Here is a 25436-nt window from a genome sequence, read left to right on the forward strand (position 1 = left end):
TAACACATTAAAAAAAAGGTGAGATTGAATGCAATAAGGATAATGATGGGGTAAATTATCAACAGCATAATGGAATGTTTTTAAAAAGTTTATGGCAATCAGTCGTCTCTGATTCCTCTGTAATCTGTTTCGGAGAATAGCCGAACCGGTTCAGGTCGTGATGGTGGAACCCCCCACCCCCCTCTTCTGTAAAAGTACTCCGCTCTGCTCGGGATGAGGAGAGCATCCTCCGTGGTTGCGTGTTCAGCAGCGGTCCAGTGCCGCAGCTCCCATGGGCTGCGTGGTGGAGAAGCGGACCTGCATCCTAAAGCCAATCTCTCTTTAACACACACACACACACCCACGCGCACACACACACACACACACTCTCCTCTCTCTCTCGCTTCCTTTTTTCTCCTCCACCTCATTGCAGTCTTATCACGTCCCCCCTTCTCTCCCCCCTCCTCCTCCTCATCCGCCTCAGCCGCTACAGGAGCGCAGAGAGGGAGAAGAGTGCAGCTGAACGTGCACGACATGTCGACAGTCAGCCTCTAAAGTCTTTTCTCGGTCGTTCCTCAATTCTTTGGCGGTGGACTGAGTGAGTATTGCCCGCATCCCTGCTCTGCTGAGCGTCGCTGTGTGGATCTGAGAAGCTGCTCCGAGACGATGAGGAATGCAATTGGATTGCGTTACTCTGCCAAGGATTTTCATACATAGCCTGGTAAATGTCTAATGGGATCTTTTTACTGACTCGGCTTTTTAATTGGTCATACTTCCATTTAGCAAACTATTACAATGCATGCCGAAATGTTACTTGTTAATTGATTTTCTTGGTGCTGTCCGGGCTGACAGCCCTGTGCATTTGATCAGTGATGCTGCTGCTGCTTCTGCTGATAGTGTTCAGTGATCAGGGGCCCCGTGTAAAAGCCTTGATGAGTGTGCTTTCTGACCGACAGAGAGGACACAGAGGTAGACAGTGGGATTATGTGACATGAATAATACGTTGGAGAAAGTGACCGTCATCTCTGGTTGGCTTGCGTCAGTGTGCAGGTCCAGAGAAAAGAGGAAGAAAAAAAAGTCAGAGAGACTCAAGGGAGAAAAGAAGGGGAGCCACACCTGCATGAGGCCTGTGTTAAATGATGAAAACAGTCAGAGTGTGACAGACACACAGAGGCCAGTTCCCTGCTGTGCTGTATCCATCAACATTCAGTTCCTTTTTGTTTCTTGTTACCATTGTGACGCAGAGCCTTGCTGACTGCTGACTAGTCCACTTGGCTGATTGGAGAAAGAGCTTGAGTGTTGACTGTGTTTCTTCTCATTAGGGAGAGATAACCATCCACCAAGGCATAATAAAGCAGGAGGGATCTCAGTGGTCCATCGAGGCCCAGTATTGATCTCCTCTATATCAGGGGGTTGGGGGACCCAGTGATAAACAATGCATTTCTTAGATGAAATTGAAGAGCTGTCGGGACTCCCTTTCATGCTTTGGCCCAATTTGTCGAAGCGTGTGTGCCTGTATCGCCTGGAAAAGCACAGATGCTCCGAACACTTTAATAGCATGGTGAATTTCCTTTTTGCAGCCTGCAGAAATTGCACCTCTCCTTTTTTTTATTATTCGTGAGATTGTCCAGCACATATTGCAGCATGACAGTGATTTTGTTATGAAAGCTCACACTCATCCACACGTGTCTAGCTACCTGTTTCAGTGTTTGGCAGGCGATAAAGGCGTACTTTTTGGATATGGTTTGACCCGTCTTGCTCTGTTTGAGCACACGTAGACACACTCAGGAGGAAAACTTGGCTTCGGCACCGCTTTTCTGTGAGGCGTTGTGCAGATCGAGAGCACAGCTTTGATATAATCAATATCAGATTTCAGTTGTTTCACTGTGAGCTCTCCTACCGAGTGGCAGCCTTGACTGACTTCTTGGTGCTTATGCAATCCTATCCCTCTCTCCCACCTCAGCCATTTCCTCCTGAAGTGCACCAACTCTCTGCCCATTACTCTCCCCTTATCTGTCTGCTCCTCCATTCCTTCACCTTCCTCCCATCTTTCCTCCTCATCCTCTGGTTCCCACTTTTCCCTTTACATTTTCCCATCATAATCACCTCTGTGATTGCTCTTCCTCTTCCGAGCGGTGGTGTTTTCACTTCTGCCTCGCCGTCTAACCCGCCTTTCCTAGATTATTACCGGATGATTACAGCTACCATCCCATCATGATCATTATTGCATTTTACATGGCGGTGTTCAACATTGCTTGAGCAGATCGAGATGCTTTCTTCCAATTTAAGTCTCATTAAAACTTGAGAGGAAAATTCCCAGAACAGGAATCACATTTTCACCAATGATCTTTTTTTAAGCAGGACTTCACCAATTTTGGTTTTATTCCCTCTTTTTTTCCAAATCTGTGTGATTCTCATTATCATCACTATTATGATCTGCACCACTTTGTGCTCCTGTCTATCATTCCACTGCCTCCACATCAGCCCTTTTCAACATTTTGAAGAGTTTTGATTTGCAGTGATGCCTTCTCTCCACTGTCATTACCACAATAATAACTATGACAGGTCTCGATAGCTGTTGATAACCCAACATATTTGGTTGATTGATAATATCAGGAGTTTTGTGCTGCATCCCTCTGTTCTCTGATTGCCATTCATCACATTAAATGGAGCAGTTCATTAGACAGAAGCAATATGAATCTGATTTGCATCTACCCATATTCATAGTGCATACATTAAGACAACACGTGCATGACATTTCAGCATCCCAGTTTGAGAACAGGGATGAATATATTCATCACAAGTTTTTTTCATCTTTGTGTCCAAAAAGCCACTCTGAACATGATAAAATGTGATTCACAGGTGAATTAGGCCACTTGTGTGTCTCTGTTTTGCATTTACAATGTCAGCATTTAAATTTGAAATTCTAAACCGGTGTGGCAGCAGTTAATACATTGATGTTTTGAAAAAGAATCAGACCCTGGTTTTTATCTGAAGCTTTGTTTTCTTGTGCAGATTCTCATAGGTTTGTCATAGGTTGACTCATATAATGGCGCATCACGGCCTCCAGTTGGCTTAGACATCATTATTCAGGAATAATGAATTGCGTTCCTCGCGTTTCAAAAGTGTGTGTGATTTAACATTTATTTTCTGTCTGCTTGAATATGCTTCTGATGTACATCCGATGTGATTCACCCTGAAGGGACTTTTCTGGCTACCTCCCCTTTGCTTGGCCTCTCCTAACTGATTTGTGTGTCCGACGGCGTTTGTTGTGTGTGTTTGTGTCTGAATGTATGAATCTTTGCCTCATTTTGCAGTGCGATGAAGGCCTGATGCCGGGCTGCAGCCCCAGGCTGTTGAGCTGAAAGGGAGAAGCAGAAGGATGCAGTGGGTCACTCTTGCGGTGGCCCTGGGATGTGTGCATCTCTTCAAGGCGTCACACACCCCCACCCCTACCCCCACCTCCACGCACACCCCTCTGGTGGACAACTCCGAGGAGGAAGTGGATGAGCCGTGCTTTGAACCTTGCACGTGCGAGGTCAAAGAAAGTGTGCTCCATGTGCACTGTGATGGGCGGGGCTTCACTAATGCCAGCCAGGTACCATTAAATCACCAATTAAAATACCACGTCTCCCCATCTAATATCCTGTCTCTCATGCGCCTTATGGGTTTTCTAACTGTTCACTCCACGTAATTAATAAGCTAACTAATAAGACCTCTAATTAATCATCCAGGTGTCACACTCGTGGGTCCGCCCTTTCAAACTCAACCTCCAGAGGAACTCTTTTAGACGTCTCTATAGCAACGGGTTTCAGCACCTTGGCAACGCAGTGTCTTTAAACCTTGGCAACAATGCACTCCAGGACATCCGAGTGGGAGCCTTTCATGGACTGGCCAAACTGAAGCGGCTGTACCTGCACGAAAACAAGCTAGAAGTCTTCAAAAATGACACCTTCGCTGGGCTAGAGGCTCTGGAGTACCTCCAGGTAGGCTTGAGAAGATAATCTGTGTTGATTATCTTTGATTGAGGGAATTATTGACCATTTTTCCCCCAAGAACAAAATGAAGAGCTGCGCCAGAAACAATCAATGGGTGTAAAGTGGCCGGGGTGAAAATGGGGTAAAACAGTTTTCTCAACATCGTTGAGCCTCTTTTTCAAGTGGAGTGCATCGAACCTTCAGGTTCAGTCCATTTCCCAATTTTGGTAACGTCACCCTTTTTTTTCATTTCTTTGCTTTTCCAGGCTGACTACAATGTGATCAAACGAATCGACAATGGTGCTCTGAGGTTTCTCTATAAACTGCGGGTTCTCATCCTGAATGACAATCTGATCCCTGTCTTGCCCGCTCATCTGTTCAGGTTGGGTTCTGATTATTTTGCCACAAAGGTTTTTAATTATACCAGCAATGACTTGCCGAAATGTCAGTGTCACACACAGACAGACAATCTGTTCTCTTGAATTAATTCTACTGTGGTACACTATGTCATAATCATAAAAGTTGGATTAATCATGAATTAAAAAGCATAATTAAATTTGTAAGCCTTTATTTTCTTTTGCTATCAAATGATCCTTTTATCTAATTCGGCTAACGATCCTCCTTCTCCTGCTGTTCTAGATCTGTGTCTCTGACTCATTTGGACCTGAGAGGAAACCGTCTGAAGAGCCTGGCATATGCTGGTACCCTGGAGTACATTGGCCGTTCCCTGATGGAGCTTCAGCTGGAGGAAAATCCTTGGAACTGTGGCTGTGAGGCAGTGCAGCTACAGCAGTGGCTGGCTCAGATCCCCTACACGGCCGTTGTTGGGGATGTTACCTGTGAATACCCCTTCCACCTTCATCGTAAAGACCTAAGGGAAATCCCTCGCAAACAACTGTGTGCAGATCTGCCAGATAAAGAACTCCAAGGAGAGCGAGGCGGTCCATCGGCAGGATCACAGCCAAAGCACTTGACCCCCAACTCTAAAACCAACTCCAATCCTGGGCGAGTCAGACCGACGAAACCCTCCTCCATGGTGCATGGCTCCCGCCAGAACACGCATACTTCCTCCACTTCGTCATCCTCTTCCTCTGCAGAACGTAGAGACAGGGAGAAGCACTTGAGACCGACCAAAAGGCCACGGCCTTCTAGAACGTCCCCCACCTCTCGCAGTCTGATGCCCAACCCTGTTGCTGGCTACCAGACCCGCCCCCCCATCCCTATTATCTGTCCCCTGGGCTGCACCTGCAACCTGCACATCACTGACTTGGGCCTCACTGTCAACTGCAAAGAGAGTGGCTTCCACAATGTGTCCCAGCTCACACCTCGCCCTCTCAACGGTCGTAAACTCTACTTGAGTGGGAATTTAATCCAGGGGATCTTTCGCACGGACTTCTGGAACTTCTCCAGTCTAGACCTGCTTCATCTGGGGAACAACCGCATCTCGTACCTCCAGGAGGGGGCCTTTTCCAGTCTAATAACCCTGAGGACCCTTTACCTGAATGGAAACAACCTGGAGAGAATCAGCCCACACATGTTTCTGGGGCTGCAGAATCTGAGGTAGAATGGCTTCCTGTTTGTAAATTTGTCTTTCTGCTGCACTCGGAATGCAAGGCATCATCTGTTAGCTTCTATTTTGACACAGGTTTTTAATATCAACATTGTAATACCATGTTGAAGTTTGAGTGAAACCAAAGTTTCTCATTCTATTTCAGGAGTGCCATTATTTAGTCTGTCTGATGACGTGCTCTAGTTGCGGTGATATGAGTGACAATGTGAAAATGTATTCTTCGCCTCTGTATTTGCATACAGAGGTGTTGATAAGGTAGCAAGAATCTGGGTGCTGCCAAGATTTAGTGTTTTCAGGAAAGGTTTATAATGAAAACACCGTGTAAGGGTGATGTTTATTATTGTCAGATTAAGTTTTCAAATAATGCGTATCTGCAGCCAGCAAGCATATTAAACTTCGATAAAGGTGACAGATCAGCTTTTATAGATGGCATCTAGCATTTGCTGAAACATCATATGGCCTGTAGTTTTTAGCTGTATTGTCTTTATATTTCAAGACAGGGTATAGACTCATAATTTTGACTATTAGTCAATAATAAAGATCTTCTCTAGACCTTGAAAATGTCTTCCTCTTAACCCCTCGTTAGCCTTTGTTAGTGACTTAATAGTGAGGGAGTGCCATGAGTAATTCACACCGGATCTTTTACTTATTTCAACATATTCCCAGCCAGCATGGAAAGTCTCACACAGATTTTTCTATTATGCAGAGCGTGCTAACCCTTCCTAGTGAGATCTATCATCCCACTTGTTTCCCAGATATTCCTGCCCTATTTGCTGCTAGTTAGCTGGATCAGATGATTCCAGATTAACCAAACACACTTGGGTAATCCCGGTAAGCAGGGGTAGTAAAAGTACTCTGATTGATCTTAAAGACGAGGGTTTGTCACCCTGAAGCATACTTGTAAACGTGACACATTTGCCTTATTCCCTTTTCTGTCTTTAGGTACCTTTATTTTGAGTATAATGAAATCCATGAGGTTGATCCCGGCACTTTTGACACCATGCCGTCCCTGGAGTTGTTGTTTCTCAACGCCAACCTGCTGAGGAGCCTTCCTCTTGGTGTGTTCTCAGGGGTCAGTCTGGCTCGACTTAACCTGAGAAACAATCACCTCCTGCAGCTCCCAATGGAAGGAGTGCTGGAGCATCTCAAAGGACTGGTGCAGGTGAGTGAAAATGAGCATCGCCACATCATTAACTGGATTTACCGATCAACACATTAGAGCAAACGTAATGAGTCTATAAATGCCTTGCATGAAGCTTTTAGCAAGCTTTTGCCAAATCACCACCAGTTTGCTGAGTGAGCTGTATCAACTAACTGGACCATCTCTAAAGAAATATGTATAATTCTGGAAAATGTTTTTCCTTTTTAAGACAGATTACTAGGTTTTATTAGATAACAAATAGCCACTGCTGATTTCACAACAAAAGAGACTGATATGTTTGGATGCGATACGCTCATTAAACATTTCCAGTAGGCACTGATCTTGTGCCCTCTGGCACAGCTGCAATTTTCTCCCATCATCTGTTGTTTTTAACGCTCTGCAGTGGCATGTGGGACTTTGGTTGTGCCTCAGGTATTCCAGTTGGCGAATTGCAATTGACTTGATTTGTTTAAGTGGTCTTAATAAATCAGGAGCCAAACAGGAGAAAGCAGAACACTTCAAATGTTTGAGCATGGTTGTAATTAATGAACCATTCACTAAATAGACTGTCGAAACCACTGTATGTGATAAATTGTGTTTTTTTTATTTTTTTTTTACACCTGAACCTATTTGACTGCAGCATTGTGTGACTGCTTGTCGTACATGAAAATAATGATAGGAACATTTTTCTATGTAGGCTCTATATCTTTAAATTCAATGTGCTAGAATTTTCTTCGCCTGTGCAGAATGCTGTAAAGTGGGTGTGGATTAGCCCAAATTTCTTTGTAAATTTCTGTTTTACTATGCTGTGTGAAAAAATCCCTGATCTGAGACGGAGGGATTGAAGGCTGGCTGTTCAACATGAATTTTCCTGGGGAATGGACATGCTGCAGGAACCACGTTCAAATGTGTTGCACTTTTGTGCAACTCTAATGTCCAATAATATTAAAGGTTTCTTAGACTGGCTGCACAAAATGGTGTATAATCGAAATCCAGCAGTTCTCAAAATATATTACCCCAGGGTGTGAATTCAATCACACCCAGGGTTTTTTTTTTGCTAACAAACCCACATCTGTGGAGTTAACTGGCTGCAGAAAAAAAAGATGACAGAGCTATCACCTGTTGACTTAACGCCAGACTGTTTGAAGCCTTTTTTTTCCAGCTAGAGTTTGCACAGTAAAATCAAAGGGTGATGCAGGTGGAAGAAGGGTTTAGTTCACAGCTGCTGCAAAAAGCACTCCATTTGGATGATTATAAAAAAAGACGCGAAGATATCTTAGAGACACTGGCACCATCAAGAACAGGATTATCCTACACCCACTTACACACACGGGTAGGAAAATATTCCCTTGATGTCAGGGGTATTTAGAAAAAAAACATTACTTTAAATAGAAAATTGTAATTGTTGTGGAGTGTGGAATTTATTTGGTAGAAATCTAGTGGTGGGTAAATGTGCCTGAGTCCAATGGAGAAACAGGAGGAAATCATACTAAGTGAAGCAGCATCTGAACTGAATGGATGCCAGAATTACATAGAGGAATGGAATTCATATGTCTCTTTCCATAACAGCAAAATAACATGTTGTGTATCAGGCCAACACTTTCTTGTCATTGCCAGCTGTAATGAAGAAATTTGCCCATGGCCAGGTTTCACCTAATGCAAGACGATTCCCATTCTTCTGTAAAGTCTGAGGAAAACAAGGCAGAGAAGAGCCAAGAAAGGCATAATAACATCAAATTGGCTGGTGATGGGATTTTTTCTTAATTGTCAGCTATAACAAAACATAAAACGGATTAGACAATGGCTGATGTTTCTAAGAATCCTTCAAGATCTTCAAGTGAATCTTTAAAAAGACATTACATATTTTGATTTTATTCAAAGGGTAGAGAAATTGCATTTTGTGTGAGTGAAGCATTGTTTCAGCTACATACGGTTTGCACAAAAACAAGACTTTTTATCCAAAGCCTTCTAAGCTTCACCATTTCAATTATTCAGTGAAATTACGCATGCCGAAGTTTAAATCCATTCCTTTCAAACATTACCTGGTGTCCTATAATATCCTCCAGTTTCACTGATCCGGGCAGCCTTTCCGTATTTGCTGGAAGCAGCGTTTTCAGCTCTGTCAAAATGTGAAAGCAACAGAAACAGTCGGGATTTGCTATCCCTTTTGCAAAACTGTGTTTGCTTTGCTATTGAGGGAAAAGATGAGAAGATTAGCGCTGCTTTCTCATTTGCATTGCAAATATTAGCCTATAAGCAGCGGCTGGGTAGCACTAGCACAGGATTTTGAAACCAAACTAACAGGTACCTGCCTCTCTCGGAAGTAACAAGTGACATAGAGTAAACAAAAATGACAAAGAATTAGATGAACATCCCCAAAACAAAAGGAGAGCTCTTAGGCTCAATGCTTGCGAGGCTTCTGGAAATCCCATTACTCACATGTGTTTCATGCAATGAAAAACCGTCAGTGAACTGATGATGCTGCAGATCAACAAGACTGACAGCACAGTGCAGAGCTGAGCAGCAAGAGTCCAAAAAACCCAATCATGAAGACAGTGAAAAATATCCTGCTTCATTATGGTCTGACAGATGTGTAGCTACGTGAAGCTCAACCTGTGCAGATAAATGATCAATGCTGCCATTAGGTCTCTTCTTCTTTTGCTTGCAGAGAATATCAGTTTGTTGAGGCCTTGTGTTTTATACAAACACCAGCTACACACCGACTGGCAGCCGATATATGCCTGGCATGCACAGGAGTTGTACAGCCGGACTAAAGAGAGCCTGTGCACAAAGACTCAATTGTTGGCATTGATCCGTAGAGCTGATGGGTTGCAGAGAGCAGTATTTTCATAGGCAAGGTAAAATAACTTCTCTCCCATAATGCAGCAGAATAGATGTGCATATTTATATTAGAACAGGTTGTTGAAAAGGAGGAATCCTCACTGATTTGGCTCAGTGACCCAATGACTCAGAGGCAATATGCTTCTTAGTCATCCGGGTCGTGGTAACCCACAATTTGAATTAAAGTCTGCTGGGCTTAGTACGGTTCACTTCAAAGCTCTTTGGATTATTTGTAAAGACTCATCTTTACATAGTTATATAAAAAGGACTCAAATTTGGGATTTTTCTATGATAGGAGATTAGAAACAGTGTATTACTTAAAATAAAAGCTCAATTAAGTACCGTTATATAATAATTAATAATACAAGCAAAACAACAGCAGAAGTTGAGTTATCTTATCTGTCGTTCAGTTAAAGATATGTTTGTATGCATTTTCTGCACTAGTCAATTAGGTAAAAAACTATTATATTGCACATGGCACAATAGATAATACTGTAGATATCTTAGAGCAAATTAATTTAGTTGAAAAATATTTTTTTGCTGTCACAGTGAGTTTATTTGGTGTATACTTATATAACACAATTCTACTTTGATTAAGGCCCAACCCAAATTAAAGTCACATTCACACACCCATTCACATACTGATAGTGGCTCCCCTACAAGGCACCAACCTTATATGGCATTGTGAGGTTCAGTGTCTTGCACAAGGACACTGGCAGATTGCCAGGGTGCACTGAACCTGCAATCTTCTAATCAGAGTGGACCACTATATCTTATATCTCTGCAATGCTTTAACATTTTTTTGGAACTCAAAATTTGTCCTTTGCTGGTAACTCATTTAAATTACTTGCCTGCATATGAAAGTTGAACTTGAAACCTAAAAGACCCACTGATAAAAATCATGTATTTGTTGTTTTTAACATGTTCTCGTGGCATTTTTCTCATGATGGAGAACCTATGTAAAAGACTTTAAGTTTAAACTTGCATTTTTGAGTTTTTCTTAATTAAAAGTGTTGTGAATCAGGAGTAGACAAAAATATAGCGGGAAAAAGCTTGTATCAGTGGCATGGGTGCTAAAATTTGCTGGCTGGAAGCTCCCTGCTCCACTCCATTCTGATGCATCCACTTGCACACAAAAAAGATTTACATACCTCTTTTGATTTCCTTGTCTGAGCTGATATCAGGCTCAAAATTGCACAGCTGCAAAGCTTTAATATTGCTCGCCGTTTTTGTTGCACTGGTTTGCTTGGGGTTGTGAGGGGCTGTAAGCTAGCGGGAAGTGGATGACGGGAAGTGGAAGAAGGCTGACTCCATGTCAAGGGTCCTCCCCACAACTACAGTAAGAGGCAAAATTCTAATGAACTACTGTCACTCTAAAGAAACTATGTCCTGGAAAACGACACAGGTGTATTTGATTTAGGCTAAAAACAGTATAATTATAATTAAAACACCACTGGGAATGTTTAAAATAGCTCAGAAGATCACCACAGTGAGACTTTAAAGACTTTTTTAAGAGAAAAGCTTTTTTTAAATTTATAATTAAATAACAGAATTTTTTCTAAAAAAAAAAAAGTAGTTTTTGATTTTAAATGGGTTTTTAAAGGACTCAATTGGGAAAGTATTTTAGTCACTAAGTGTATCTATTAATAATATTACAATGTTGGATAACATAAGCTTTTAGATTGATGGTATCATTAGCTGCTGGCAATGGAAAATAGATGCTAATTTTACAAATAATGCTCTCAGCAGCATGCTAAAAAACAAGCAAATACAAAACAACACACAGGTTAAAGGTGATGCACGGTTATTTACTGACAAGACTTGTCTGTTCTGGCAAATTGCTTTATGAAAATATATTACGATCAACATCTTTCAAAAAATAATAAATAAACGGAATAATTCTAATAAAACAGCACTGTACTGTTCATTTAAATTAGGTAACTATTTTAGGGATTCTGTGGTTTATGAGTTGAAATGGCAAACCAGCATAAAGGCAGACAGAAAACATATGCTGCAAAAAGCAATTACTATCTTTTTGTAACATAAACCAGTTTTTCATTTAAACATTGCAGAGCACAGCATATACTACACTCAAGTGTTCACACATCAATACAAGAGGTCAGCAAAAGCCCCTGAAATTACAGGCATTTGTGAGCCTGTGACCAGACAGGTGGTGTGCATTTGCTGTTCATTATTTTGGAGGACAGATTTCAGTCTCACAGGCTCTATCTATATAATAAGGTGGTATTAGCTCATGGAGGTAGCTATAAATCCTTTTCAGATTTAAAAACTATCTCATTCCTGGAGAAATCCTTTTTCTTCACACTGAAATGAGAGCAAATTAACATTTAGGACATATTTAGTGAGGATCAGACTAATTAAGATAAAAGCGGTTGATAATAGTTGAAGAAAAAGTCAGTCAGTAAGTCAGCTTTGGGTAAACAAAACTGTTAAAAGCCATTGCCCTAACATCCCTTCTGTAAACATGTTCTGCTTGCAGCAAATTTTGAACGCAGAATATCAGGATGTGCAATCATGCAGCTCTAAAAGTCAGCATTTGTTTTCCCACGGAATAAAAGATCAAAGGCTTCTTTCCAGGCTCAACATGTTGCACTGATGTTTAACAATCATGCAGAGGCCGAGATGCCAATTTATCTCCCAACACTTGCCTCAATGGTCTGGAAACTCTTACTCTTTGCCATTACTTCTGCTCTCTATCCACCCACATAAAACACAGACTGCAGGAACAAACGTGCCCTTTAGTGAGAGTTTCTTGAAGCCACCAAGGAATATATGCAAAATCTGAGGTAAAAGTATAAGAAGAAGCCAATGATGGCTCTAAAAGCACATTCTCTTTCGGAAATGCTCGACATTTCAGGCTCATGCACTGTGACATAATACCTGCAACGGCTCCAGAAGTGAGCAGATTCAATATGATTACTTTGCTTTGCATGAATTATCTCACAACGCCATAAAAGCTCATATCCATCCCACACACGCTATTTAAAAAATCTTTAGCATCAAACTGTATTTTCTCTCAAAGTCCCTCTTCAATATCCATTCTGTGTATTGTTCAAAAGACAATGAAACACATTCAAAATGAAGAAGGCTTGGCAAGCCGGAGCTCAGAGGCGTCTCATCACCAGAGACTTCTGCAGGATTCTGGTGCCAGAGCTTCCGAAAAACCTGCTTGTGTTGACTATTTCTAAAAGCTAAGTGGAGCAAATCTAATGACAGAATATTGCTGATTGAGCAAAGTGATCAATTAGAAGACGCACGGCTCGCTGAGAAAGACCAGAATTTCTCCCCTGGTGAGAATTTTTTCATTGCTGTCAAAGAAATCTTAGCCAAATTATGGCTTGATCTTTGATCTCTATCATAATGATGAAAGCCCGCAATACAAATAAATGGGCCTTTTTTTTTTTGTTTCAGTCAGGCAGAATATTTTTTTTAAAGATTGACTGTTGCAACTCATCTTATTTTAAATGGTCGTGCTGGAGCACAGGGTTAACTGCAGACTGGCTCTGGGATTACAATTGCACAATTTAACAGATTAAAAACACCTTTCACAACAAAGGCAGGTATATAATCTTTGAAAAAGCCTTGACTGATAGGTTGATGGCAGATTGCAATCTGGATCAGTGGTCCCCAACCCTATACTGGTCTTTGAGACGGGTGGTAAAAATAACACAAACAATTTTTCTTTTTTTTTTTGCGTTGATTCTGATGGATAGTTTTGTTTTGGAAAAATTCTGGATTCTCCAAACCGCATCTGACTCATTGATGATGCATGTCAAGTTGCTCGGGCCCGTGTCAGAAATCCATCCGCTACTTTCATAAAGCAGCTGCAGGAAATGTTAAATTGAAACGCTCAAGATAGTACCGGTAAAGTTAACAAAAAAAGTTTTTTTACGCATCAAAGAGCCACTGAGGAAACAGAACAAGAGCCTTTGACTTCATAATAAAAGAAAGCTGCATTTAACAAACAAAAACCAGTAGTCTTTATTCCAAATATGGATTTCTTGTGACCGGTGTTCCCACACACCATTATAATTATGTATTATACTCAGCAACCACTGTCTAGAGTCATGAGGATGCTGCTAATAAAGTTGCTCAAACAGTGAATTTACATTTATTATCATATTTAGAAAATACTGTTAGTGACATTTTTTTCTTTCCTTTTTTCATTTACCTGTCGCACCTCAAAAGTCAAATGAGGCTGAAGTTGCCGTCCGATTTTGTAGCTTCCACTTTGACAGCTATAGGTTAAGGGAAAATCCATATCACATTTTAATGGTTCATACACAATATCTAGTGTCCAGATAAAGTTTAGAGAGGCTGCAGATATTTTACTCAGGAGGAAAACAAACTTTACCCTCAAAATTTAACCCTGTGAGATTTGAATTTTTTTTAACTATGAAAAAAACCCTCATATTTTTTCACTTTCAAGTAGTTGCTTACATAAAATAATTTTGAAAAAGTGATGAGGTGCATTCATGCATATATGCATTAGGCGTCAAGTTAAACCTGCCCACACTTCCAATGATCCCTTTGTTTACACTCTCTCCCTCTAGCTTACAGTCTCTCAAAACCTCAACCTAATATTACCAGTGCAAAAAAAAGGGAGAGCAAAATTAGAGTCATCCAGCCATCCAGTTTTTAACCAGATGCCAGCTCGGACTAGGAAAACAAATACATACGTGGATCTATTTGTCTGCAAGTTGCATCAGAATGTAGTAGAGAAGGGAGCTTGTCGCCCACCGATTGCAGCACCTACGTCACTGCTACTAGATTTTTCCATTATTTATTTATTTTTTTGGTCTGATCCTGATTCACAATGATTTATACAAAAAAAAAAACATACTCAAAAATGCTATCTTAATCTTAATTTCTGTTTATATATATCTTCCATCATGAGCTGGACAACTGCTTGAGAAGGATATGGGAGAAAGCCTGTGGGATTTGACTGTAAGCAAACAATAACACGCCTCAAGGATTTCTGCCAGATGTAGGATTGTTGTCATTAAAGTTGTGAAGCAGCAAAAAGAAACCGACAGTTGGGTAACACGTTTATCTAGCATGCCAGCCTGCTTATTCATGCTGCATCACATCTGAGATGTATTGGGATAATGCGGGGGGGAAAAAAACTTGACGAACCCTTCCTTTCAGCGGATCTTTCATTTAGCAGTTCATTCTGTCCCGAGAGCTTTTCCAGTAGCACTGTGGAAGCCTTGCAAAAGCCCACAATGGACAAACACCAATAAAGGCAAAGAGCATCCGGTTTTTCGCTGTGATACGGAGCCACTCCATGGTTCTCACGGCAACAATGCTGAGTCATGCTAAAATGCATCTCTCACTCCAAGCCAAAAGACGGCCTAACCAATTTAGCATAACATTTTTGCAAGCTCCTTGGAAGTGTGGCGGGAAAAGAATATCCGCATTTTATTCACAAAAAAACATGGAACTGATCAGTTCTGCAGACAATACATCATGCAGTGATTTCCTTTATGCATAATCTGCTTTAGTCTTTGCAAAGTGTGACTAACTGAATCTTTGAGTTGGTTACAGGACACCTAGTCAATAGCTGGCATTGAGAAAACGGATTTATGAGCAAACATATTAGATTACAGCACATAGAAGGGTTGCTGCTCCTCCTGTCTATTGTCAAAAACAGAGAGCTTTGATACTCACACACGGTTGTCCCACAAAAGCAACCAGAGACTTTTATGAATAACCACTTATGTAAACTCTGAGTGCTTTTTATAGTGAACTCAGATTTCCTCGTACCGCGCTGAAGCACATGTACCAACAGGTTTTTCAAGAGAGCACCACTGAGTGCTGTAAATTGAGTTTACCAAAAGCTCACACATTGTGAATGTTTGATGACTGTTGATTATTTACATACATTAGTGCTGTTCCCCACCTTTATATTTTAGAATTTCCCTAGAAGCACTGGTCAAGGGGAAAAGCTGCGCTCTTTTATGTAAATGGCAAAAAAATAATCATTTTTTCCACACAGTGTACATATTGAAGCTACTTGAAATGGAAATAAGATGTATGCAACGCCATTTTTCTTGTTGTCATCTCATTACAGAGCCAGCTCCTGGATGGTTCTTTAACATAACATATAGTTACAAAATTACTTATGAAGGCCAAAGCAGAATTACATATTTCTGTTTACGTTTAAACAAGTGATTCATGAATTTGCATTGCATGGCAGTTCAGTAATTAGTGTGCTAATACACTATGACACTGTGCGATGTATTCCTCCAGGTGGACCTGCAGCAGAACCCATGGGAGTGCAACTGCGAAGCAGCTCCACTGAAGCGTTGGCTGGAAGGGCTCAGCGCGGTGGTCGTGGTGGGAGAGGTGGTGTGTCACTCCCCGGAGAAAACCAAAGGTGTGGACCTGCGCTCCCTCTCCATGGAGCTATTGTGCCCTGAGCTGGAGCCCCGGGAGGACCAGGAGCAGGAGGAGCAGACGGCATCTTCGACAGACCCAAACGTATCGGTTGGCTATCCCAGCACAGGATTGGGACTGCTCATCCCTTCTGGGATGGATTCGATCCCTCTCTCGGTGCTGGTGCTGAGCCTACTGGTGCTGTTTGTCTCTGCGTTCTTTGCAGCAGCAGCACTAATCGCCTACGCCCTGAGGAGGAGGGACAAGCTGCCATTCCGCCGTCAGGGAGAGGTAGACTTGGCTGGTATCCAGATGGAGTGCGGGATCTTCACTGAACAGACACACCACCATCACCACGGCCTCCCAGAGAAGCAAACTTCACTGCCGCCGGAACACAACCACGTCTATGACACCATTTTGGCCCCGGAGGCTTCATCCAAAGTTCCAGATGCAGCTGTGGCCTCAAAAATGTGTAGCAACCCCATCTACAAGGATGAGCAGAATGTGGCGGTCAAACAGCGAAAGACGTTTGTTGCGTCAAATGAGTGCGAGGGGGGGTACTGCTCAGCTGTGGAGAAGGAGAGGGAATGGGCCCTGGAGGTGTCCTCGTCGCCCATCAACACTGTCACAGGAGCAGTTGGCTCACTCCCTGGTCTCCATGGGAATGGCATCCTCTGTCCCACTGTCATTGACAGTCAGGGACCCACCCCCAAAGTGGAATTGGTGGACTGCCTCTTCCGACTCAGCAGCTCAGAGTTTCGAGATCTACCAGAACGATTTGCAAGGCCGCCGCCTCGCTACCCCCACACTCAAGACTCTAAACAGGACGCGAGACCAAACCAAACGCTCGTGGTCACCACCAACAGCTCCAAAGCTGGTCAAGGCAGCCAGAATGAGCAGGGAGCCGGTGAGCAGAGGAGCAGACTGAGGACCACACCAGACTACATGGAGGTGCTGGACCGCTCGTATCAGTTTTAACACTCCTCGGTTTTAATGCTCCCTCTCCTTTACTCCTCCAATTTCTGCTGCCCTCCCTCGCCTGTCTCTTCACCATCTCTCTTGATGGTGATGAATCACCCAGTAACAATGACTCCTGTACAAAGGTTGGGTTTGAGAGGAGCCCGTGGGGGAGCAGGACTACACTAAACACCATGTTTATTCGTGGAGCTGAGGTCATTTTTTGTATTTTTCTTTTGTATTTTCCCCACCATAAATTGGCAAGGATTAGCTGATCCCAGATCCCTGCCTGGAGGGTAAAATTTCAGCTGCAGCTACTACTTTTTTTGTTTTCTTCACAGTCCTGAAGCACGGAGGCTTGATTTTTCCTATTCGGCACCCACAATTAGCAGGATACAGTTCAGTGGTGGGCGTAGGTTCATGTTGCAGCTCTCAAAAGGCATGCGTGGAGGTGAGACAGACCCTCTCCTCACAACATCAAACGCGGAGTTGATGACGGCCAAAAGACGTGGAGTGAGCTGGGCGCACACCGAAGACGGAGAAGCGGCAAAGCCAGAAGGGAGAAAAGAAGAAATAACTGAAAACAGCCAAGTGCCTTAGCAATGAACAGCCAGCAGTGTGGTCAATGCTTATTTTTCTATGAATACAGATCTATTTATCTAAACAAAGAGGTTTGACTACCAATGGATGGGAGGCTGATGGACAAATAAGAACAAACCAATCAAAAAACCTGAAGAGTAATTGCATTCCCTGGATGAGCCAAAAATATTAACACACACAGTCAATATTGGAGTTGTTGTATGTAGTTCTGTTCGTTTTTCATCATCTCATTCAGTTAACTTAATTTGTTTTTACAGCTGAATTCTTTACCAGGCTGTGACAGGGGACATACCCAAGAATAGTTGCCTTGTAGAGGGTGAAATCAAAGGAAGGTTTTGGTTTTCTGGAAGCCAGGATTTTGGAATTATTGTAATTGTTTTTGTTTGTTTTCTTTGAATCCAAGACAAGACAAAGAAGACCCATTTAAAGAAGGACACCATGGCAACGGATGCACTTTGGATTTCTTAATCAACCGGACCTTAACAGGGCCACAGGGACCTCTGCTTCACATTTTCTTTCATTGTACGAAGGCACAGAGGTTATTGTATTGATTTTTTAAGTATTTCTCAGAGGGAAATTAAATGGCAAAAAAGAACAATTGACATGAAAAACAGGACATAAATGCCTTTCATTTGTTCAAAAAAGATTAAAAGTAACAGACACTTCTATCAACTATTGATTCATATCTTTTACGGAAGTACCTTTTTATGCTTTTATCTCCTACAAACAGTAGAGGCAGTTGTGAATATATTTATTATTAGTTTTTGCGTGTTGAAGCTGTCCTGTAAGGGATCATATTATATTAATGTATAGGATGATTCTGCATCTGGTTCAGCCTTCTTACCGCCGACCCAAGAAAGACAATAAAGGGTGCTACATAAAAAAAAAAATTGCAGCTAATGTGTGGCAGACTCACATTCAGACACTTTGAACCCTGCAGATGCTCACTTTCTCCATTTCCAGTGTCTTAATAGTGCATGAAGGGAACAGCTTGAGGTATGCTAAGCTTGCGGACTGCAGTTGGTTGGAGAGATCAGATGAAAGTTGAGTAAATCTAAGCGCCTGCAGGATTCCTTACACAGCCAAGGCTGGTGATAGAAGATAATAGTGTGAAATCTTCCACATAAGTGGTATAAAATCAATACAATCTATTTGTGAAATGAGGACGTGTAAGGCTGGTGGCCCTGAGGCCAAGGTCATGATTTGCACTATCCCTCTCCAGCTCGTTTTTCCTAATGATCTTTCCGCTCTCCTTTGCTTTCATCTCTTGGTCTGATTTGTTCCCCTGTCCCCCTTTTTCCTCGCCTCACCTTTTCCCTTTGTTCTTTCCTCTCCTCTGTCTCGCCTTCTCTTCTCTGTGCTGGGGCTTGTCAAGCTCAGCCTCACAAGAAGGACAGACACGCTTTTCTATGCTGCTCAGCACACAGGTAGAGCCCACCCTGAAATGTTTTTTTTTATCCTTCCCGCTTTCCATCCTTTGGTGACGAGTGCACTTCTTCCGACGCCTCCTCACTCTCAGAGCTCACAGATAATCCCTGTCAATGTGTGGATGCTCACACCCGGGACGGTGTGTGTGTGTATTGGGAGGGAGGTACCTTTATTTGGTGGTGTGTGAGAGTGTGATCAAGAAAGTGCGGGGAGCAGTGGTGTTTGTGTGTGACGGAGAAATGAGTGCCGCTGCGCCGCCTCGGTCCAGCCTTAATCCTCTAAGCTGTGTAGTTCGCTCATGCCACATCAGCTCCATTGTGTCTTCAAACAAAAAAAACCCAGTTAAAACTAAATGCTAGTTAAAGCGACAAATAACTAATTATAGAATCATTTTCTGCATCCTATTCACTCCTTTTCACTTGTTTGACTCGACTATTGCAGTCATTTTTACATTCAGCTCTGGTCTGACTCCAGATTGTTCTGTTTTTTCCCCTTCCTTGTGTTTTTTGCATGCATGTCTGTGTTGGCCTGTCAGACAGTTTTGCCATGGTTCATGTGTTTGGGTCCTGTCAGAGCTGTCCTGTTTCTATGTGAAGAAAAATCATTCATTTCCCAGAGTCGAGGATGAAAGACTCTTTAGACTTCAAACGCCTGTGGGCCTCTGTGGCTTAGATTGCCTCTCGCTCTGTCATTTATTCCAGCAAAATAAAAATAAAAAAAACAGAAAAGCAATGTCAGAGCTGATGCGGCAGTGGCATCGACATACCAAGGAGCTGGACAATTAGCCTGATTAAAACATGATAGATTTCGTCTGAAGCTGCTGCAAACATCTCTCTGCCTGTGCTTTTGTGAAGCCATGAAACTATGCTGTTTCCTGCATAAACACGCAGGGTATTAAAAATGCACAGTTGGGCCGGGTTTGATGTAGGTGAAAAGAGATCCATTTAAAAGTCATGGTGCATAGCTGCAGAGGCTTTGGTGTTTGGCCTTGACAAATAGTTTGTGGTAGAGCTGGTCATCGTTCACACACACACACACACATACACAAAACGCGCAGAGTGATGCATGCATAAACATTTACATGGTTGCATCGGTGCTGCGGATGTGTGCACACTTCACATCCAAACACCAGTGCTCAAGTAAACGGAGCCCTCTTAAATATGTACACAAACTGAACATACAAGTAGAGTCAGCTGGGATGCCCTGCATTGCAATGATCTGCCCCACTCTTCTCCTCTGTTTCTCAATGGACACCATCAGCACAAGGGTGGAGAACAATAGTGTGTGACTGAGAGGAAAGTTGGAGGGGGGAGGGATTATGAGAAGGTAAGGGAGGAAAAAGGATCCGGGAAGATTTGAGGGATTTGATCAGAGAGTGGGCGTTTCAAGGTTTAAGACTCAGCAGGTTTATTTGAGGGTTCTTGGAGTTGACGTGCGTGAACCGATTCGGATATTCAAGTCTGCTCTCCGCTACGCGACGCCACCCACATGATCTCTGCCAAGACTTGCAGCGCATTTCCGCTCCTGCCAAACTGTTACAGTTGAAAGATGAAGATTTCTCTGCCTTCTAGTGCAGCACGACAATACTTATTTACAGAACTGTGAAGCAAAATGGCGGATTACCTTGCGTTGTGGTTACGTGTTATTATAGTAAGCTGATATGACTCTGTTACCATGTCAATCTGCTGCTGGAGTAAGCCGGTGTGAAGACACTAAGATGGCAGGGATTGGCCCGTTAACGGGGGAAAGCATCACATGAGCTTCACAGACGGTGCCGAAATGTTTGTTGTCTCTTCATGCTCCTGTGGATTTAGAAATAGTGAAAAAAAATGGGACATGTTGGATATATCTCGCAGAAAGACACCATTTAGTGGCAGGATTTTTATTTTCAGAGATTCAGATTTCATCCAAATTCTTAATTGCAATGTTAAGGAAAAATTAGAGGAAAGAAAAAGTCAGTTGAGAGGGAACATCACGAATCCTTACATCACAAAGAGTTATTGTGCAGAGGCATTTTTTAAAATATGATGCTCATTTGGGGTTATAGATTTCTTAAGCCAATTTTCCCTTTTCCAAAAATTGACTAAAACAATTTCTCTGCGGAGTCCAGACACGGAAGGAAATGTAAAAGCCTGAGGATGTTCCTCTGCTGCAAGACATGGTTGATGGCACCATAAATTCCCATTCGTGAATGTGTCTCCCTGCTGTTTCCCTCTCTGTCGGGAGCGATCCAGGAGCAGAGGATTACAGCCCACCTCGGCACTGGAATGCCTCGTGGCTTCAACAGCACAGCTCCCATCACCTCCTAAATACCACAGCTGGTAGTTTTAGTATTGAGAGGCAGTGGGCCACACAACTGTCGACTTTGCACTTCATTTATGATAAACTTAAGTCGCTCTTAATCTCCGCCCGTCGCCGTGTGTAGAACCAGTGTTTGGAACAACATGTTTATCTGGCGGGAAAGGCAAGTGGAGTGGGAGCCAGGGGAAGGCACCCGTTCACAGAGATAACCCAGAATATCTCCCCTCTCTCCAAGTGCTGCTCGGAAACTGGCTATGCGGTTGTGCTTCTGTGTCTGGGTGCAAGGCCGTAACGCTGATTTATGCTTCCTCTGCACGCTGGAGAACTCTAAACCCGGGCTTTTACTTTTTACTTCACTGCGGAAATGGTATTCAACATGTAAATCCAAGCAGGAACGGAATGAAATCCAGACTCTACAATTTCAGATCAGTAACTATTATGGAGAAATCAATTTAATACAAGAGTCATTCCAGAATTGGAGGACACTTTATGCCCCACCCATCATATTTCGAATAATCCACATTCAAACATGTAGATTTTAACTAAATTTACTTGTCTTGAGATCAAATCTACAAAAAGTAAGGTAAAAAGAGTGCTTGAAAATAGTTTTAATAATACATACATTGTATATATAGTACAATATAGTCCTGTAGTACCCTCAAAAATGCCAATTTCCCATGTCCAACCCCACAATATCCAAATTAAATCTTGAGTAAAACTGTTCAACTTAAATTTGGTTTTGACTGTTTTGTTCATGTCTCTCATAACCAAGAGAATTTTTTTTTAACAAAATACTTCCAATAATAATTAATATCAATCAACCCTGTTATCATAACCCTTTTAACATGAAGAAAAAATTAACAGATGCACATGTTCTCTTACAAAGTCCAGCGTAATCAGATGATACGCAGGACTTGACGTCATTAAAGTTTCCCAAAGCTTTTCCAAAAGAATAGGTAGAGCATACTCTCTTCAATTTTTCATATTTCTACAACATAGTCAGTAATAATTGAATGTCTCAATCTACCCCATGCAACACTTTTATAATCAGAAGCCAATTATTATTATTCTAAATTATTTTACTTATTTAAATAAAGAAGTTTGTCCTCTTATTCATCAGTAAGAGCCAGATAAACATCTAGCTTCTACAGCTGAGAGAATGTTAATATTAGTAAAGATTTGCAACCCTGTTAACCTGCAGAAATCGGTAACAGGGTTGCAAGTTTTGTAAACTACGAATGTATAATGTAATAAAAAATGCACAATTGATCTGTAAGTTGAGCAAGTCAAGCCTTTAACTGTTTATTACCTATTATTGATCAATATGTAGTAGAAAATCAGAAATTGTTTACTTTAAATTTACAATTTTTTGCCATAAATAGTTTATGAAAATGCAAACCTAGCAAAATCGTATGTTTTCTTTTGAACCACAAAAAATGTAATTGTCTTTCATGGGCCACAATACAACCAAAAGTCAAAGAACAGAATGATTCAATGCAAATATTTGGCTTATGTGAACAAAGAAAGGGGATGTGAGTGTCATACAGGTTCCTCAAAAAGATAGCAACATTAGAGAGTCAGTGTGGGGGTTCAATCTCGTGTCTTGATGAGTTTTCTCTCATTGAAGACACCAGACGGTGACTAATAATAGGAATGGAAGGGGAGAAGGGGATGAATGGAGGAGAACATACTGGTAAAAGGTAGTAATAAATGGTTGAAAAGGGAAAACTGGTGAGGGATGAATGGATGAAGATAGAATACAAGAATGAGCACAAAAGTGACGAATGGATGAGGCAAACTGTATGAAAAATAAGGATGAAAAGGAGAGCCCACTTGCTCACAAAAGCCATAAAATGAAAGGAGGATATCTATAAAATGCCTCAAAACAACAGTCCTGAAGGGTTTAGCTGGGTTTAAGGATGTTTTAGCACAAAAATATAGTTTGATGGATCAATTTGGGTGAAAAAGCTGTAAAGTTTCACACTTTTTCTTTCTTTTTTTTTTTACATAACACAACAGCAGCAGTTTCACTCATAAAACAGCTGTATAGCTGGGGGTAAAAAAAATGTGAGGAAAACTCCCACAAAAAAACCAAAGTAATTTCCAGAAGTCAAAATGAAACGTTGAAAAATGAAACAAAACAAGAAACTAGAAAAATCAGGTACGATGGATTATTACTGATTGGATGATGGCGTTTGATTTTAAAAAAGATGGAAAGATGATCTAAGCTGTGGTGAAGCATTGATTACATAATCACCGAACCTTTGCAGTGGCCAGAAGCTTAAAAAATTGTTTGTTGGAAGATATTCCCAATAACCTCAGATTAAAGAGCTAAACAAACATCAAAATCCAACCAGCGATGTCAACTGACATCCAATAATACATACTTTATCTGGTTTCTTATTTTGTTTAATTTTTTAACAATTCATTTTAATTTCTGGAAATAATTTTTGTTTTCCAAAACATTTTCTTTCTTTTTTTCCCCCAATTTTTTTTTTCGGAATTGCATTTTGGTTTCTGGAATTTTGCTTTGATTTTTAAAATGTAATTACTTTTTTATTTTTTGTTTTGCTATTTATTTCTTTATCTATCTATCTTTTTGTCTTAAGGGATTTGTTGATGTGATTTGTACTTTTGAAATTAATCATTAAAGTCTATCTATCTATCTATCTATCTATCTATCTATCTATCTATCTATCTATCTATCTATCTATCTATCTATCTATCTATCTATCTATCTATCTATCTATCTATCTATCTATCTATCTATCTATCTATCTATCTATCTATCTATCTATCTATCTATCTATCTATCTATCTATCTATCTATCTATCTATCTATCTATCTATCTATCTATCTACCCATCTTCAGGGCCACCGTACACATCTACTTACAAAGCATAATCAATCCTTTATTTTGGTTTGGGTTTTTCCAGGTTTGTTTTTTTGCTGTTTTGTTCCTTGTTTGAATTCACCAAGCTTACAGCATTTACTCAAATTTCTCTGCTCTTTGATTCAATCACCTGTCTCTCCCCTGTCTTTGCACTGGTATGTACCGCACCAGGATTCACATGCAAGAGAAACATCTGCCAAACCAAGCAGACAGATCTGTCAGGGGATTAGAGTCAGGTGGTCTAACTCCCAAATCTAAATAAACACACTGACTTAATTAAAAATGTATGGATTTAGGTGCAACAGCTTATAAGGCAGGCAATTAGGATGTACAAAATCCTGCAAAATCACTGACCCAAATCAGTGAAGAACTCTTTACTTTCTCATATCTTTTCTTCTCCACCTTCCCTCAGAGAGTTTCATTTAGAGAGGCACAAAATGCTGAGTGGCTGACTCCACCCTTTTAAAAAGCAGCTGCTATGAACAGAGGTGTAAAAACAGAACTGAATAAACTGCATTTCTTTCATTTCACATCTAAATGATACTCAAATCGTATATTTTCATTCAGCCTACCAGAGCCAGGCTTTTTTTTTTTTGGGGGGGGGGGGGGGGGGGGGGGGGGCAAAATATTTCTTTTTCTGCATGCTTTCCTTCAACTTGAAAATGACAAACAGCCTAAAAGGAAATATGTAAGAGAACACGTGCACTGCTAAATGGATGTAAAGCAGCAAACTAAATAATTTAATGTCACACATCCTTTTTCCCAGCCGTGTATATGTTAAAACAGAGGCACAGCACAGCTCTCACTGATGACTCTGGCGTACTGGAGCAGCAGGAGCGTTGTTTAGACTGCTGCTATTTATTCGACCTATTCATCGTAATGCAGCAACAAATTAACAGACAACAAATATTGACTTCTGCAATGGTTATTAGGCTCTCATCAAAGATCAGTTAGCAAGCCGTCACACTCACAAACGAATCCTTAACCCCTTGCCCCTTTGTATTTTTTAGACTGTTTTTCACCTCAGATGTGACAGCATTCTAAAGCAGTGCTGCAACCAATTTATTTGTAAAAAGAAAAAATCCTTAAATGGGTGGAGTAAATGCAGTTTTTTCTAACCACTTCTTCTCATCCTAAGTGCTGATCCAAAATATGAAAGAGATTTGTTATTGCCTGTCATAAAACAGCTACAATAGAAAGTGGGGGAAAGCAGAAGCGCTTCACTGACACAATGACTTCAGCTCTCAAACATGGCAGCAATGGATGCCAAATGGAAGCAAAAGAAAAAAAAACTGTCATTTAGAGAAATGAAGCTGAAACTCAAATTTGTGTTATAAAGCTCCAGCTTAA

At 41.3% G+C, this 25436-nt stretch overlaps 1 protein-coding gene across 2 annotated transcripts; it reads left to right on the forward strand.

Moving 5' to 3' along the window:
* Nucleotides 1–236: 236 nt before the first annotated feature.
* On the forward strand, nt 237–18354 carry LOC101167411 (SLIT and NTRK-like protein 3). Of its 2 annotated transcripts, none has more exons than XM_004082496.4 (7): nt 237–700; nt 3297–3577; nt 3714–3965; nt 4223–4338; nt 4596–5516; nt 6469–6688; nt 15782–18354. In XM_004082496.4, the coding sequence occupies exons 2-7, from the start codon at nt 3362–3364 to the stop codon at nt 16883–16885; spliced, it is 2829 nt and encodes a 942-aa protein (XP_004082544.1). In that variant the 5' UTR covers nt 237–700; nt 3297–3361; the 3' UTR covers nt 16886–18354. The 2 variants fall into 2 exon arrangements, with proteins under 2 accessions (XP_004082544.1, XP_020569198.1); XM_020713539.2 differs by having other exon boundaries at nt 237–577.
* Nucleotides 18355–25436: the final 7082 nt, after the last annotated feature.

This window comes from Oryzias latipes, chromosome 22 (genome assembly GCF_002234675.1).
Source record: "Oryzias latipes chromosome 22, ASM223467v1".
NCBI classification, from domain to species: Eukaryota; Metazoa; Chordata; class Actinopteri; order Beloniformes; family Adrianichthyidae; genus Oryzias; species Oryzias latipes.

What these genes read in the sequence shown, in the direction of transcription:
- LOC101167411 (XM_004082496.4), top strand. Translation starts at nt 3,362, where the DNA reads ATGCAGTGGGTCACTCTTGCGGTGGCCCTGGGATGTGTGCATCTCTTC. An exon ending in TTGCCCGCTCATCTGTTCAG is followed by an intron (nt 4,339 to 4,595) that starts GTTGGGTTCTGA and finishes CTGCTGTTCTAG; the next exon opens with ATCTGTGTCTCTGACTCATT. An exon ending in ATCTCAAAGGACTGGTGCAG is followed by an intron (nt 6,689 to 15,781) that starts GTGAGTGAAAAT and finishes GTATTCCTCCAG; the next exon opens with GTGGACCTGCAGCAGAACCC.